The 16,764-nt window shown below is 54.0% G+C and overlaps 1 protein-coding gene across 1 annotated transcript in view; it reads right to left on the bottom strand.

The window, feature by feature from the left end:
- Positions 1-1,428: 1,428 nt before the first annotated feature.
- Positions 1,429-16,764, bottom strand: part of ABL1 (ABL proto-oncogene 1, non-receptor tyrosine kinase) — a 184,960-nt gene continuing 169,624 nt past the window's right edge. The window contains exons 7-11 of the mRNA XM_060250770.1: positions 12,927-13,111; positions 8,598-8,750; positions 7,535-7,624; positions 6,123-6,287; positions 1,429-3,175 (exon numbers count right to left, since the gene is read on the bottom strand). Of these exons, the coding sequence (XP_060106753.1) occupies positions 1,494-3,175; positions 6,123-6,287; positions 7,535-7,624; positions 8,598-8,750; positions 12,927-13,111 (2,275 nt within the window). The 3' untranslated portion in view covers positions 1,429-1,493. The remainder of the gene's footprint in view (positions 3,176-6,122; positions 6,288-7,534; positions 7,625-8,597; positions 8,751-12,926; positions 13,112-16,764) is intronic.

Here is a 16,764-nt window from a genome sequence, read left to right as displayed (position 1 = left end):
AGGACAGGAGAACTCGGCATGCTGTCCTCAGCTCCAAGGAGGAAGGTCAGGAAAGAAGGAACAGGGGCCTGAAGACAGATGCAGACACTTCCTTACGGAACTCATGTCTACCTCACCTGTCTCCCGCCCACAAGTGGCCAACATTGTTCTCTCTGCCCCCCTCCATTTTATCCTCACAATAACCCTGTGAGGTGAGCGAGGCTGAGAGACTCTGACTGGCCCAAGCTCACCCATGGCAGCAGTGGGTGGGTGGGGGGGTCCCACCTGAATCTCCCAGAGTCTTGTCCGACATTCTTAACCACTGCGGCACACTGGCTACCGATGGGTCACCTTGCCAGGCATCCACAGCAGGATTGAATAAATGATCCAACTTCCTCAACAGTGGAGGCGTGGCAAAACTACAAACCTGCCGCGTGGGTCGATCGGAAGGCAGTGAGGCCAGAGCAGTGCGTCAGGCGGAGAGACAGGCAGCTTCTTCTGTGGGTGAGAGTTTAGGGTTAGAATCATGGAGTTGGAAGGGACCTCCAGGGTCATCTAGTCCAACCCCCTGCACAATGCAAGAAACTCACAAACGCCTCCCCCTAAATTCACAGGATCCACATTGCTGTCAGGTGGCCATCTAGCCTCTGTTGAAAAACCTCCAAGGAAGGAGAGCCTGAAACCTTTTTACAACTCTATTTCCAGCAGCAGCCTGGCATTTTCCTGATGACACTTTGCTCCAGAACTAAGTTTAGGACTTGCAGCTTTATGTGGTGGCTCGGCTGTCTCTCTTTCCAGTGACAAAACGTTTCCATTCTTAATTCTTCGAAATATGAACCAAAAGGGTAAGCTTTTGACAGGGCAGAGGGGAAGGGGCAAAAGCTCTCTGGGCAATGCTGGAATGTTACATGAACACCAAATGAATGTCTTTGGGGGCTGGGCAAGAAAAGACGGCAGCGGGACGACGTGGCATGGAGGGATTTCGCTACGGAAGTGCACCATCCAGAGGGGGAAGAGAGAGGGGGTCCCTCTAGGGCAGTCAAGCCGGGCAATCCCAACCATCAGGCAACTCAGTCAAAAGAGTAATACAATATGAATCAGAATACAAAGACGAAGGGACCCCGGTGGATTAAGCCCTCCACCAGCAAGAGGCCAAAGGCGGCAGGGAGGAGGGGGGAGGGAGGAGTCCTCTGGGGAGTCCCGGGCCCACGAGGAACAGCCAGGTGAGGCAGCCATCTCATGCAAGAGTCTTGGAGCATGGCCAGCTGGGAGGCTCTCCTGCCCCAGGCTGACGGAACCCGACAGCAGTGGAGTCAGAGTGTGTGTCCCCTGTTCATTGGCATGCCTGTGGCCCACCCCTTGGGTTTTCCGCCTTAGGCACCGAAACAGCCAGTCCCCAGGGACGCTCTCCATGCCCCCCTCCCGCTGCTTAGACATCCTTCCCAGAATGGAGGGCAGTCAGGTCCGGCCCTGGGAGCCAACGAGCAAAGCAACACGCAGCCTCCTGGCTTCTGCTACCTCTGGACAATATCGCTGATTTCTTTCACGGAACTGAGCAGCTTGCTAAAGTCTTGGGTGGCGGCGGGACCCCCTCCGGCCGTGGCAGGGCAGATCTGAAGCTCTCGGAGGTTGTTCTCCAGCTTGTTGATGGCTTCGCGGAAGGCGAACTTGTTCCGCATTTGCTGGATGGAGTCGACGTAGCTGGTGCAGAAGGTGTAGAGGTTCTTGCCGGCCTCCAGGACGGCGCTGTGACTGGCCATCTGCTCCGAGTTCCTGCTGATGGCCGTCCGCAGGGCCTCGGCACTCTCGAGGACCATGCCCTTGGTGATGGTGCCGCTGGCGATCTTTTCGGGGGGCTGGCGGGTCTTCCGCAGGGACACGCGGGTGGAAATGAGAGGGATGAAGGCGGTGGAGACTGGCTGCTCCACGCTGGGGGTGGAGGAGGCGGCTGCAGCAGAGGGAGCTGCTGGCACCAGCAAGAGTTTTGTGGATGAGGGGGGCTTTGGTACAGACGAGAGCACTGGCTTTTTGGCCCCCTCTGCTAACAAGTTAGGTTTGGGGGTTTCAACATTCACAGTGTCCCAAGCCTGAGCTGGGGACTTGCCTTTTGTCCCGGGGGCATCGGGTCCTTCGTGGCCAGCCCCAAGACCCCCTTTGCCACTTTTGCCAACCACAGTGTTCGAGGATAGAGGTGGCGGAGGAGCCGGCTTCAATTTGGCTGCTTTGCCCTTGTCCTTTTCGGTCGCCGACTTCATCTTCCTCCCTCGTGGCTCATCAGCAGACACTTTGCCAATGAAGACACCTGAGCCCGCTTTGGCACTGGGACCATGCTCCGTTGTCAAGCTGCCTCCCAGGACGCTGGCTCTCCCAGCTTCCTCCTTGTGAGAAAGGCTTGCGGTGGGAGGGACAAGGGGCTGCCTCCGCCCCAGTTTTGGCGTCAAGGTGGGAGGGCTGGAGCCAGGGCTGGACTCAGTGTCTTTCAGGGCCTCCTCCGGCACCTCTTCGTTTTTCTTGAGCAGCCGGGGAGGCGGGGTCACTGTCCCCCGGATGGCCAGCTGCTCCGCCTTGGTATCGTTGGTCCGCTTTCGAGGGAGGGCGGGCTTCTCGCTCTTGTGCCCGCCAAAGGTGGACGAATCAAAGTGGCGTCCCGTGGACTGCAGGTTCCGGGGCAGTGTGACGGACTTCCACTCTGTGTCCTTGGCCCCGTGGGGGACGCAAGAGGCTGAGCAGGACCGCAGGAAGCGCTTGCTGGAGTTCGTGCCGCCCTCGTCTTCATTGGCCCCTGGCCGGCTGTTGGGTGCGTGGCTGGATTTTTTCCAGAGGTGAGGAGACAGTAACCCTGAGTTCCCAGCCATGCTCCCATTGGTGACTCCAGCCTCACTGCCGGGGCTCAGAAACCTGGAACGGTCCTCTACATCTGTGGGGTGTGCGATGACAGCTCCATTGCTGGCGTCCCTGTTCTCATCCTCACCCCCACCGCCCTTGCGTTCCAGATGGCTGTCCACCTCCCGGAAGGAACTGCTGCGCTTGGGCGGGGTGGGGGCCATCTTCTTCTTCTTCTTAATCAGAGCGCTGAAGAGGTTGGTCTTCTTGTCTTTGGGGAGCAAGCGGTCGTCTTCGTTTAAGCCACTCTCGGTGACGACTCTTTCCTTCCGCGGCAGCAGGGGAGAAACAGCTGGTTCATGCTCGGCAGGGTCTAGGAGGGAGGGAGGGAGAGAATTAGATTACACTTTGCTTACAGAGCAAGCCAATTTTCTCCCCTTCGATATTTACAAGATGGGCAGGAGGCCCTTCCCAGTGCCGTGCCTGGTTGGGGACTTGAAAAGCAGCACGGACCATCTGGATTGTTCACATTTACTGTAATAATAAGGCAGCTTAGCAATTGACACAGCTCTTCTCAGAGCCTTTTTTGTAGCAGGAACTCCTTTGCATTTTAGGCCACACCCCTTGATGGAGCCAATCCTCCAAGAGCTTACAGGGCTCTTCTCACAGGGCCTACTGTAAGCTCCAGAAGGATCGGCTACATCAGGGGGGTGGGGCCTAATAGGCAAAGGAGGTCCTGCTGCAAAAAAAGCCCCGGCTCTTTTAAAGTCTGGAAGTTCTGCTGCGTCTGAACAAGACAACCTTATTTATTTCTTTATTTTAATGTGTTTGTCTGTCAATTCACATTGCTTAGTCTGCCCTTCTCACTCAGACCAATTTCTCACTAGCAGTTGCTCAACCCCCAAGCTTCTCCTTTCCCTGGCTCAAGCAATCAGTTCCCCCCAGTTGCTGCCAGGTCTGGCGCATCCAAGAAGGCCACCGAGGACAGCCACCTGGGGTGCCAGGCAGCCCAAGCAGCCGAGCGCAGATAAAACTGGCCCCACAGCAAAACGGGGGCTTTCCTTGCCAGTCAGACATGACTACCAAGAGGAACCAGTTGAACATGAAAGGGACGACTGGAAGCCCAGGGCAGCCATCAAATGAGAAGGACCCTATCGGGGCAAAGGAAGAGGCCCTGCCGCTCTGGGAACCTGCCCTCTCTGCTGAAGGACTTCAGAGGCAGCCCCTTGGCTTGACTGTCAACCCAGGTCACTGTCTGCCCCTTCTGAGGACCCAGGGAATTGCATCCACAGTTAAAGCAGGGCACAGATCCAGCCGGGAGAAAGGCCTCATCGCTGCAGCCAGTCTCCCTAGCCTCACGTGCTCTGCAGGCATACGGACAATGAACCGGTTAACATCTTCTCCCAATACCAACCAAAACCATCTCGTGCCTCCATAACAGCTCTCAGATGGATAGTGATGGAGGCTTTGGGGGGCCAGAGCCCGCTTTGTCTGAGTCCCATCCCTTCTGTGCCTCTGTCAAAGCAGGCTCTGCCCCTGAAAAGCCCCCCACCCCTGTCACAACGCCTCTGATTTGAGTCTCTCTGTTGCTTCTGTCATTGCAGACTTCATGCCTCGGCCCCTCTGGAGTCTGTCTGCCACAGAACACAAGCCATCCTCTGCTCTGGGCGACTGATTGAAAGGCCGCTTAATTTCATGGTAGATTTTTGTAAATAACCTTTGTGGTGCCCCTCGTCGGAAAGATATTTGGGACCTGCCAAAAGCCACACTCTACGGAACAGATGCCCAATAACAACCGGGGGGGGGGGGGGGCGGGCGGGATGAAGGTCCAGTCCTGCATTTTGCTCGAGAGAGAGAGGAAGTCAGAGCTGTGGGAACACTCTGCCTGCCTGTGGTGGGGGGACGTGATGTAAAAGAGTGCACCCAAGCCTGCCTAGAGGACGCCAGAATGCCTGAACAGTCTCAACACGGAGTGTGTCTTGACTGGCTCTGGAGGAGCAGCACAGACTGGCCCCAACCTCTATTCTAACCAACGAGCCACATTGATTGGAAGTGCGGGGGGGGGGGGGCAGAGAGGCGAGGCATTTGCTTACGTTTTGAACATCTTCATGGCGGCCTCTCATGCTGTGAGCAGCTCTAACCTCCCCCTTTCTTTGATGCTTCACCTGGCAACTGAACCGCACTGTGCGTCTTTCTCCTCTGTCCTCCCTCCTTCAAAAGCTGACCTATGAGCTCCTTGGGGCAAGGGCCTCCTTCACTCTGCAAAGCGCCTCATTCACTCAGCTGGTCTGCCTGGCCCAGCCTGCTCTCCTCTGAGTGAGCTGAGTCTCCAGACAATGGCTCAGTTTCTTTCCGTAGCCCCAACAATAACTCCATTGGCAAGCCCCACTGAGGTCACTGGAGCTCCCAAAACATTCGTCCTCTGCCTAAATAGGGGACAGTTCAGGGGATTTTCTCTCCTCAAGTACAGGATACTTGTAGCCTCCAGCGCCCTGGAGCTGGCAGAGGCAGGGCCTCAGAGGTGAAGCCAGTTCCAGTTTGAGAGCCAGTTTGGTGTAGTGGTTAGGTGTGCGGACTCTTATCTGGGAGAACCAGGTTTGATTCCCCACTCCTCCACTTGCACCTGCTTGGAATGGCCTTGGGCCAGCCATAGCTCTCGTGGGAGTTATCCTTGAAAGGGCAGCTGCTGTAAGAGCTCTCTTGGCCCCACCCACCTCACAGGGTGTCTGTTGTTGGTGGGGGGGGGGGAGGAGAAGAAGTAAGAGATTGTAAGCCGCTCTGAGATTCAGAGTATGGGGCGGGATATAAATCCAATATCATCTCCTTCTTCCCTTCCTGGACTACTGGTGGCTGGGAACCAGCTCAGCATCACCGCTCTCTTCACTGTGCCACGCTGAGTGGTCCCTTGGTGGCCTGACTGGAGAACTGGTCTTACTTACAGTCACTTCTCTCTGCCCAGGGTTGCACAAGAGGAATGGCCCAGAATGCATTAGGGGTTGCCACTCTCCAGGTGTGGCCTGGGGATCATCTCCAGACTACAGAGATCGGTTCTCTCTGGAGAAAATGGAGATTCTGGTGGTGGACTGTCTGGCATAGTACCCCACTGAGGGCCTGTCCTCCCCAGGCTCCACCCCCAAATCTCCAGGCACGCCCCAGCCTGGAGCTGGCAGCACTGTTAGGAAGTCCCAAGTAAGCCTGCCTAAGCACAGGGGAAGCAGGAGGTAGAGATCCAGAAGCAGATGTCGCCCTTTGGCTTTGTCTTCGGCCAGAGTGGCTTCCGTTCCCCCTCTGGCCCACCTGTGAGGAAAGCTGGCACGTACCGCATTCCCCTGGGACTTTAGAGGGGGCCGTCTCCAAGCTTTCACTGGCATCTTTGCATTCGGCTGCTCTTCGGGATGTTCTGGTTTTAGTGGGCAACTCCGGAGCTTGAAGTAAAGGGTTCACAACACTCCTCATCCCTTGCTTTCCCAGCTCTTTCTCCACCTCTGAGTCACAAACAGGAAAAGAAGAAGAGAAGTCAGCAGGCTCTAACCCAAGATAGCCACAGGCACTGAATTGTTGCTTTGACTCCTGCTGACTCTTTGGCCTCCTAGCCCCCTCCCATGTTTTGTCCCCATTGCTCTTCTCATCCCTCCCCCCCTTCTGTACATTTTCACCCACAAGGCAGCAGCTCCCCTCTTCTCTCTTCCTTCCACACTTTTTTTTTAATTTAAAATTTTTATTAATTTTAAAATATAAATAAACGAACAGTACAAAGTAGTACATATATACAGCGTGCGTTGAATGCAAAGTAGGTGCCTTCCACGCTTTGAAATCCATACTGCAAGCAACTTCAGGCAAGGACTCCCCCCCTCCTCCAGTGTGTTTGTGTGTGTGTTGGGGCCTGGGGGGTATTTATTCCGCAAAGCACCATGTCCCTTGATGATGCTCGACAAATGGCTCGATGCTTCCTGGTGAGTCTAGCCCCATAGTGAGGGCAGCAGCTTCTCATTGGCTTGGGCAAAAGTCTTTCCTCATCTTACTGACCGGGGCGGGGACTGAATCCGGGATCCCGAGCACACAAAGCAGGTGCTCTGCCACCAACCGCTGGCCCACCCCGCATCCTGCTTCACAGCCTCACACCACCGGTCCATCTAGCCCCGATTTGTATATTTGAGCCACAGCCACTCTCCGCTATCTCTGTCTTTCCTAGCCTGGCTACTAGGATCCTTGTAAAGTGGCGATTCCGGAGGAACCCAGGCCTGAGGCCGCATGGCAGAGTAGCTCACTGAGGTCCCTGCCTCCCCCCCTTCCTAAGTCCCCACATCTGAACAAATAATACTTCAGTTCGGACCCGTGATTCATCCGGTCCCTTGCAAGAGTTCTCTTGGGGTTCATTCAGCTTCTGTGCCTCAGAACACTTTTAATAAAGACGACAGGGAATGCAAGCGGCAGCCTTCTATAGCTCTTAAAGCATTCCACTCAATCACTCGCCAAGCTTAAATGTAAGACGGAGATCCACTATAGCTTTCGCATATTCCCCTCCGCTCCCTAAAATGTACAGCTGCTAGACGCTGCTGTGCGTAACTCTTCTCTCTCCAATAGATTGGAAATCTGCTGCCCTAACTTACAAGAAGAAAGTTTTTCCACTGCAAAGAAAAAGAGAGAGAGCTGCGTGGGGTTATGCAGATGGCGCAATCATGTGGAAAACAAAGCACTTATCTCGCCTCCCACAGAGCCGGAATTTGCCTACCGTCAGAGATGCTGGATTCTTGAAACATCGTTTCAAATGCTTGGTGGATTTCAGCAAAGGAAGGCCGATCGGAGGGGCTCCACTGCCAGCCTGAAAGGGCAGCAACGCATTAGTGCTCTGAGGGAGAGGGCCGCATGCGCATGCGCAGGCAAGTTCTGCTGCAGGTACACAAGACATCCAGGTTTCTTAAAGTGTGGCTTGTTGAAATGTGAAGTTGTTCAGCAGGGGAAGCCAAATTCCCCGTCAGAGCGATGGGGGAAGCAATTCCCTTCCGCCCCCCATGAGGGCGGGGGCTCCAGAAGTGCCAAACAGGTTACGGAATTCACAGTCACCAAAACCCCTGCTGCATTTTGTAGTGCTTCCTTATCAGTTTGGACTAACCAGGCATGTTCTCTCATGTTCTCAGCCTGGCGCTGGCTTGCTCAGAGGCTCAGTGAGGGCAGCAGGCCAGGAAGAGCAGAAACCACTGCAGCTTTGGGCAGGAACAAGTCCTGCAGCCTTAGACACTAAAGCACATTTAAGACAACAGATACTACTGGTGCAGGAAGGACGGGGAAAATGGAAATACATCAGACTCAGGCCTGATGCTGCCGACAGGACAGAAGAGGCTTGTCTGAACACTCGGAACTTGCAGTGGTCAGTCCACAATCCTTCTTAATGCTGCCCACTCTGAAAAACCCTTTTATATTTGATTGGCGCCTGAGAGGCAATCCAGAAGAAGAAGAAATTGGATTTATATCCCACCCTCCACTCCAAATCTCAGAGTCTCAGAGTGGCTCACAATCTCCTTTATCTTCCTCCCCCCACAACAGACACCCTGTGAGGTGGGGGGGCTGAAAGGACTCTCACAGCAGCTGCCCTTTCAAGGACAACTCCTACGAGAGCTATGGCTGACCCAAGGCCATTCCAGCAGCTGCAAGTGGAGGAGTGGGGAATCAAACCCGGTTCTCCCAGATAAGAGTCCGCACACTTAACCGCTACACCAAACTGGCTCTCCATCCATCGCCCCTCCCTGTAAAAGGGGGAAAAATCGGAGGAGCCTTCGTCTCCAGAGACAACTTACATGCTCTCATGAGCTCATAGACCTTCTCCGGACAGCCTTCTGGGCGTTCCATACGATAATCCTTCTCCAACAGCTCATAGACTTGAGAGAGGTCGATCCCGGGGTAAGGGGACATGCCGTACGTTGCGATTTCCCAGAGCAAGACTCCGAAAGCTGCAAGGAAACGTGACAGAATGCTTTATGAGCTGCAACTCTCAAACACAGTGCAGAGGTATCCCGTTGTGTTGCAAGACAATCAGAAAGTTCTTTCTTTCTTTTCAAGTTAGCCTTTATTGGCATAAACTATATAAATATATATATCAGAGCAAATTAGTTAAAAAGGTAAAATGGAACGATTGCATACATATACATCAGAGTAAGCATAAACATAAACTGCTGCTATGAGATCCCTTGGTGTGCCTTTAAAACAGAGTAAAGAAACTTAGCCACTTTCTCAGTGACACTAGATGAAGAATCATTCAAAAGTCTATAGACCTTACGTGCATCAGAACAATCAACCATGCTAACTAAAAGAGGGTAAAAATACTTCTGAAGATTTGTATACAAATGACAATGAAGAATTGAGTAATTGACTCGACACATTTTAGTTTACAGAGGCAGTATCTGACTGTCACTTAGAAAGTTAAATAATTCAAGGTCCCCACAAACCACAGGGAGGAGAGTGCATGTCGCATCTCTGCATGACTGACTGCACTGGGCTGCACTGGGCTGGCCTCATGCCTCAACAATCACAAGTACTGGAAACACTACTCAAGTCTGGGAAGTTGTGGTGCTGCATATGTGCGTGTGCTACACGCTCCCCCAGCCCCCGCACCCACTCGTGGCAGTTCACGTTCCACGCTTGGCAGGCAACGAGACATTAAAGAAGGGTAACAAGCCCCCCCGCCCGTCCAGACAAATCTCCCGAGATATGACAGGGCAGCATTAGCCTAATTTTCAATTTACTAGCGTGTCTCCAACCCGAACGCCTCAAGATCCTTCAAGCCCTCTTAAAGGCCCAATTAAGAGACATCACAGCTGATTAACTGCAATCTCCTTTCCTACTGTGCTGCAGCCCCTCCGTGGATCGGAAGGCTCCTCTGCATCTCCCCCCCCCCCCATACAACTCTCTCCCGTCTTCTCTCAGCAGACCTCTCTCTGCAACAGGAAGTCAACATTTTGGGGACTTCCCTACTTTAGACATGGGTGAGACCCATGGAGGAGAAAGCCACTCCATACAAACACCCCAAGTTTGGATCCAGACTAGTCATACCTCTGGGCACAAGGATTCTGTCCCCGGAGTACAATTTTCCTGCCTCCTTCCTCCCACGGCAGCCTCAAAGAAGAAGACTGCAGATTTATACCCCGCCCTTCTCTCTGAATCAGAGTCTCAGAGTGGCTCACAATCTCCTTCACCTTCCTCCCCCACAACTGACACCCTGTGAGGTGGGTGGGGCTGAGGGGGCTCTTCCAGCAGCTGCCCTTTCAAGGACAATTCCTGCCAGAACGATGGCTGACCCAAGGCCATGCCAGCAGGTGCAAGTGGAGGAGCGGGGAATCAAACCTGGTTCTCCCAGATAAGAGTCTGCACACTTAACCACTGCACCAAACTGGCCACACTTTAACCACTGCACCAAAAGGCCCCCCCAAGGGGGAGAAAGGATTTCCAGGTCAGGGTTGGGGGCATCTAGGGCTGCTTCAGAATGAGTCAGTGGGGAAACCATGCTTTGTGGGCAGAAATCCTTGCACCCAGGGAACCATGCGTCTGGATCCAACCCTCTTTTCCCATCTTTTTTGTTTTAATTCATTGTGCCAGAGCTGCTGCTGTGACCCCCTTGAGGCAGGTGGGCGACCTGGTTATGGGTCATGTCCCAGCACCTGAAACCAGCCGTCTAGGGATGCTCAGCCCAGGACACATAGCCATCCTACAGTTGCTTCTTCTCACTGCGGTTGTGTGGCCACAACCCTTAGGTGGGGGACAGACGGAAGAGACATCCATCCGCCTGCTATTCAAGACAGCATCTCCGTTAGAACACTCAGGCCCAGTCAGACAGGGCAAAGCCCAGAAGGCCTCCCAATCTACAGTTGACCTCCAACACGCCCTACAGTTGCCAAAGGGGGAGAGTTGAGGAAGGGAATGTGATGTCTCTCTAGGACTTTAATTTCTCCTCAGCTCTGTGGTATGCCATGCTGTCTGCCCTCTGAAGCTGTCACTTCCTCCAGGGGAAAATGTCTCTGTAATCTGGAGATTGGTTGTAATTTTGGCAGAACGCCAGGCCCTGCCGTGAAGTTGGGAACCCTGCATGCCGGCCTTGGCCTGGGTGCTGCAGGCGTGCCTGCTTGGCATGCAGGAGTTACCAGGTTCGACCTCTGGCACCCCCCATCCAAGGAGCTCTGGCAGGTGGTGCTGGGGAAGCCCCTTCTTCACCGAGGCCCTGGAGAGGCCCAGCAAGCCCAAGTAGACAGCTCTAGCCTCAATGGGGAGGATTTGGTACAGGTTCAAGTGATCAAGAACAGCAACAGGAGCTCCCCGGAACAAGGCCTTCTGCCGCCCGGGCACAACCGCTCCAATCACCGTGCGCACTCTCTGAAGGCCAAGAGAATGCTGCAGCCCGTCCTGCACAAACAGCGACTGTCACATCCGATTAAATGAAATAGCTGCAGGCCAGACAGTCCCAGAAATGCCTCTGCTGGCAACTCTGCCCTCGGGGCCTTTGGGGATGGATGGGAAACACGTGGCTGAGGAGGAGCTGGAACCCAAGGCTGGTTCACCAGCGGGGATGCTGCTTTCCACTTGGGAGAGGCTGGCTCTTGCAGCATCAGGATGAACGCACGCTCCCTCCCTCAGCAAGGACCTGACGGTGAACCACACAGCAGCCAGCTGGGAGCTGCAACTCTCCATGGTGGTTGGCTGCCTGCACCACTGGCCGGAAATACAAAATATACCTGTGGGCAGGGGGAGCAGGGTAGCCAGCCCCCAAGTCCCCCACTTTTGGGGGCTCCAATTCGCCACTGGCCAGCTGGCCAATGGGAAACACCGCCCCCAAACAGGGACGTCATCGCACTGCGTCCCTGACACCCTGAAGTTATGTCGTTGTGCCAGGGACATTGCACGACGCTGCTCTGGTTTTTGGGCAAACTCTATGGTTTTGTAGCAACCCCCCTAAAAAAAAAACATAGTGTTTTTGCCCCAAAACTATGCAAGTGATGTGACCGTGTCACTTCTGAATGATGTCATTGCACTCCCCTCGCAGAAGACTCCTGGAGTGGCCCCAGGATCCCCCCGGCAGCATCCTAGTAGGACCTGGCAACCCTAAAGGGGGAGGATGATGGTGAGGGAATGGGAGGCAATGGACTCTAACTCCCCTCTACCACTTCAGACCAACTGGATCTGAGACAGAGAGCTACAAAACTATGGCTAACATGGGGAGAGCAGAGAGAGAAAAACCTGCTCCTTTCTGACCATTAGCCTGCTTGCATGATGGGCCGGACTCATTCACCAGGGGAAGCTGCCTCATGCTGGGGCCCACCCTGCTACGGATGATCTGCCCGAACCGGCAGCGCCTGAGAAATCTTCCTCATGACCCCAGAGGTCAGGTCAGGGAATAAACGGGGATGCCAACAGAGCATGAGCTCGATTGCTGGTCTATGGCCCGTCCCTTAAGAGACACAAGATGGGACATATGAAGCTGGCCTGCCAGTCAGACCATGAGGCCGTCCTTCGGCAAGCAGCAGCCCTCGGGGCTCCCAAACAGAGGAAGTCTTTCCTGCTGCCCAAGATTTTGCAACTGGGGATCCCAGCGAGGTGTCCGTGGGGGTCCTGCTGCCCGCCCAGTGTGAGCAGGGCCAGGTGGCGCTTCTTCCCAGGAGGCTTCTGACTGACTACTGGAGATCGGAGTGTCTGTGCTGATTTCTAAAAGCGCAAGGACATTCACCTGTGGCATCCATTACGTGGCAGGCTCCAGCAGCAGCCGTTTCCTGGCGGAGCCCACCATGCTGGGCCAGAGTTCCAAAGCTCCCTGCAGGCTCAGTAAAGGTTGGGGACCCCCAGGGCTGGCCCTGCCACGAGGCAAACTAGGTGATCGCCTAGGGTGCCAGCCTTCTGGGTGCCCTCTGACTCGGTGATGCTATCAGTGTGGGGGGAGGGGCTCTAGAAGTTAGTCTTGCCTAGGGTACCAGACACTCTAGGGCTAGACCTGGGGACCCCTGTTTTAACAGCCAGTGCCTGGGGAATCAAAGCTGCTGATCTTCTCCAGAGTGCTTCATCTGGGTTACTTTGGGAGTCTGCACCACCAATAACCTTCATCCCAGGGCTTCAAAGCAGCGCCCGTGCAATGGACAGAGCCTTACCCCAGACATCAGATTTAATGGAGAACTTGTTGTAAGCCAGGCTTTCTGGTGCAGTCCACTTGATTGGGAACTTGGCTCCGGCATGAGCTGTGTACGTGTCCCCCGTCATCAGCCTGCTGAGGCCAAAGTCGGCCACCTTCACCAGATGGTTCTCCCCTACGAGGCAGTTCCGGGCAGCGAGATCCCTGAAACACCAGAGAAGGAACTCAGGCTGTGAGAGTGCTTTCAGACATCACGTGCTCACTAAAAGGGGAAATGCATCGCTGATGAAGAAAAACTCCTCCAGCACAGACCTCAAACTATGGGTTGTGTGTTCTCATTTTGCTTGGGTGCCAAAGGAACAAAACGGTCGCATACAATCCAGCGGGACGAAGAAGTTCTTCTCATTTGGGACACAGCAGCCAAGTTCCCTCATGCCCATCAAGAACACAAGTGCAACCCCATGAGGTCAGACCAGGGCTCCACCTAGTCCAGTGTCCTGTTTCACCCGGCAACCAGCCAGTGGCCCTCAAGGGCCAACGAACAGGGCACAGGGGCCGAGGCCTTTCTCGCTGGGAGTCAAGGTGGAGATCAGATCACTTGACAATGCTTCCCAAAGGACCATAAAGCAAACTGGAAAGGTTTTGGGTTTGGTGGGGGGAGGGAGGGAGGGAGAAAGCAACAAGTCTGGAAAAGGGTTTCGGACTTGTAATGTACAAGAAATGGCTGAAGGAAAATGCTTCCACACCAAGTCACGCTAAATTGGAAATTGATCCGACTGCAACTCCATCCGCGCATCTGAGCGAGAGATATGAATCTTTCTCTCTGTGACTCTTGATCTTTGAAAAGTCACTCGCCAAACTAGTAATGAACTCCTTGTTCAATACGAGAGGGAGAGAGAGTCGCACCAAAGGGCACATTAATTTGTCACCTGGTGCTCCGGCCTGTGCTGTCCTCGTCAGCAGGCACGGCTGCAACTCCGCACATAATGAAAAACATCTCCTCATTAGCGTCCCCCGCCCCTCCTGATTCATTCAAGGAGGCCGCAGCCCAGCATTTGGGCCCCTTGACGAGAACAGCAATGGCACTCCTGGAGGACTGTGGGGGCGGGCCCCCCATGTGCGGGGCAAACAGAGCAGGAGGGAAGAAAGCTGCTCTTGAGACCTGGAGGGGGGCAGCAGCACAAGAAAAAACAGCAATGAGCCCAAGAGTGCAGAAGAAATCAGCAACAGCGTGACACTTGGGGAAAAAAAAAGATCAAGTTGCCACAGAGGCAGCTGGGGTAAGTCGTCCCACGAGGACTAAAACCAAACTGGTGGGGTGACGGCTGCCCACTCTGCCCAAGGTGCTGCAACGAGCCTTGGGAAAGCGGCAGAGGCGACGGCAGGGCCAGAGGACGACTGTTGGCATTTCATACCTGATCATTAGGCCTGTCGCTAAGGAGGCGCACGGGCAGCGGCCAGGCTCTCTCTGATCCAGCAGAAAAGGTCACTGCCATGGAATTGTATACAGCACACACAAATGCACTCACAGAGAGACGTTGAGGCGCACTCTCGCTCTCTCTCAAACGCACGCACCCCCACAGACAACAAGCACTGAGGTGGGCTGCTGGTCGAGACTTCCACTCCACCCCCCAGCGCATCACACACACACTCTCACACAGTGTGAAGACACACATGACATTCTGTCCCTAGCACAGTTCTGCCTGCCCTGTGCTAGAAGCACTCTGCTCTGCAAGGAGATAAAACATCTCGACTTGTGATTTAAATGTAAATGTTCAGTTTCCAGGGTGACTTTTGACTGCACAGGCCCTTACATGAAGAAGAAGATGATATGGGATTTATATCTCGTCTTATACTCTGAATCTCAGAGCGGTCACAATCTCCTTTACCTCCCCCCCACCCACAACAGACATCCTGTGAGGTAGGTGGGGCTGAGAGAGCTCTCCCAGAAGCTGCCCTTTCAAGGACAACTCCTGCAAGAGCTATGACTGACCCAAGGCCATTCCAGCAGCTGCAAGTGGAGGAGTGGGGAATCAAAACTGGTTCTCCCAGTTAAAAGTCCATGCACTTAACCACTATACCAAACTGGCTCTATTCTGGAGGGGCTGAGAGAGCTCTCCCAGAAGCTGCCCTTTCAAGGACAGCTCTGCCAGAGCTATGGCTGACCCAAGGCCATTCCAGTAGCTGAAAGTGGAGGAAGGGAGAATCAAACCCAGTTCTCCCAGATAAGAGTCCATGCACTTAACCAAACTGGCTCTCCAACTTCAATGCTCCCTGAAAGCTATGGAGCCTTATGAGCAAAAGTTCTACTTTGTGAGCTACTGCATAAATTAGTGTACTCTGGGGTCATTTTTCCTGCGCTAAAACAAAAATGTGTGACATGGATGCTAAAAAACTGAGCTAGCTCATGCTAACTCAGCTTAAAAGGAACACTGGTCCCATTTAAGGATAGTGGATCTTTCCTGCAATTCCCCCCCCCACCCCCGCAGCAGTTCATTCTGTCCCCAGGATTGGGAGACCCGTGTGGGTTGGGAGGCTGCCCTGGTGAGGACAGAACTAGTTCACCCCCTTCCCCGCTCTTTACTGCAGCCTCCTGACCCAGCTGACTATGAGCACCGGAGCCTCCCATCCCCAGGAGGAGACTTTTCCAGGGTTGGAAAGGACCGCTGGGAAAAGGGAAGCGTAAGAAAAATTCACGTTTGCCAGTGCCTTCCACTGAGAGATCCTAGGATCCAACCCATCACTTAGTCAGCTGTGTGAAAGCTAAGTAATCACCCTGGAGTATATTCAAGGATTCTTCATTGTGAGAGAGAGAGATGTACCAATGTCCCTGATTTCAGGTGTTCCTAAGCAACTTAGTTATCTTGGGCTACAGGCGTAGCAAATTAAAGTTCTCCTGGGGCTTGGGGAACATTCGTGAATCACCGAGTGAGGCCTAGCACCCTCCCATGTGTGTGAGGCACAGACAATGCAGTAAAGTTGATCAAGTCTCCCGCCAAGGGCTGCTATTACATTGCTCAGAGGCCATTTCCCCAGACAAAGAATGCAAAGCGCTGGCTGTAATTGCAGCGCACGGAAAGGTCAAACTCCTCCAGACGGCAAGACTAGCAAAGATGCTTAATAGAGAGCCAGAGAGGCACACAATTCAGACAATAGTGGGGAAAGAATCACTAAAGCGCACAATGACAAGGTGAGAGATGTGCAGCACACTGAAAAGGCAGGGGGGGGGGGAAGAGGGGGAGGAGGCAGATTTCCGCAGAACTCCGGTAAGTGTTAAAGCAGCAGCGACGTTTTGGGGGGAAAAGGTGTCATTATGGGCGATTTGTCGGCTTCTCAAGGGGGGGACTGAGAGGGATCTACTTCACAAAGAGCCTGATGATTAGGGAAGGAAGGCTTCATCATGAGCCTTATTGTAAAATCACAGACGAGTGAGAAACATTCGCTCACCTCAGCCATACAAAATGCAGGTGCGCGCAAGAGATGCAGAGGCAACGCCTTCCAAGATTGCTCAGGTGTACTGGAAAGGCAGGCTGCCTTATCTTCCCCTCTCCCGAGCTCCTTGGCAGAACAATCTGCCAACAGACACCCCAGCGGTCATGTCTATTTGCGCGCAGATGCCCTGGAAAGCAAGCCAAGCCGACTTTCCCTTGTGCAGAGTCCCAGGCGGCTCCTGGGATCGGAAGCCTCTGCCTCTGATGTTAAAAGCGGCCCTCAATATCAGATGATGGCAGAGCTCCAGGTGAGATCCATCTCTCCGTGCCCACGGCTGCAGTGCAGCCTCCAGTCTGGCCAGAGTAGTGTCTGAAAAGTGAGAGCTCGCTGGATGCCAGCTTTGCACATGAGCAAAGCAGTCTTGG

This window comes from Heteronotia binoei, chromosome 12 (assembly GCF_032191835.1).
Source record: "Heteronotia binoei isolate CCM8104 ecotype False Entrance Well chromosome 12, APGP_CSIRO_Hbin_v1, whole genome shotgun sequence".
In the NCBI taxonomy this organism is placed as follows: Eukaryota; Metazoa; Chordata; class Lepidosauria; order Squamata; family Gekkonidae; genus Heteronotia; species Heteronotia binoei.
The sequence above is the reverse complement of the archived record's forward strand: the minus strand, read 5'-3'. Positions and strand labels throughout refer to the sequence as shown.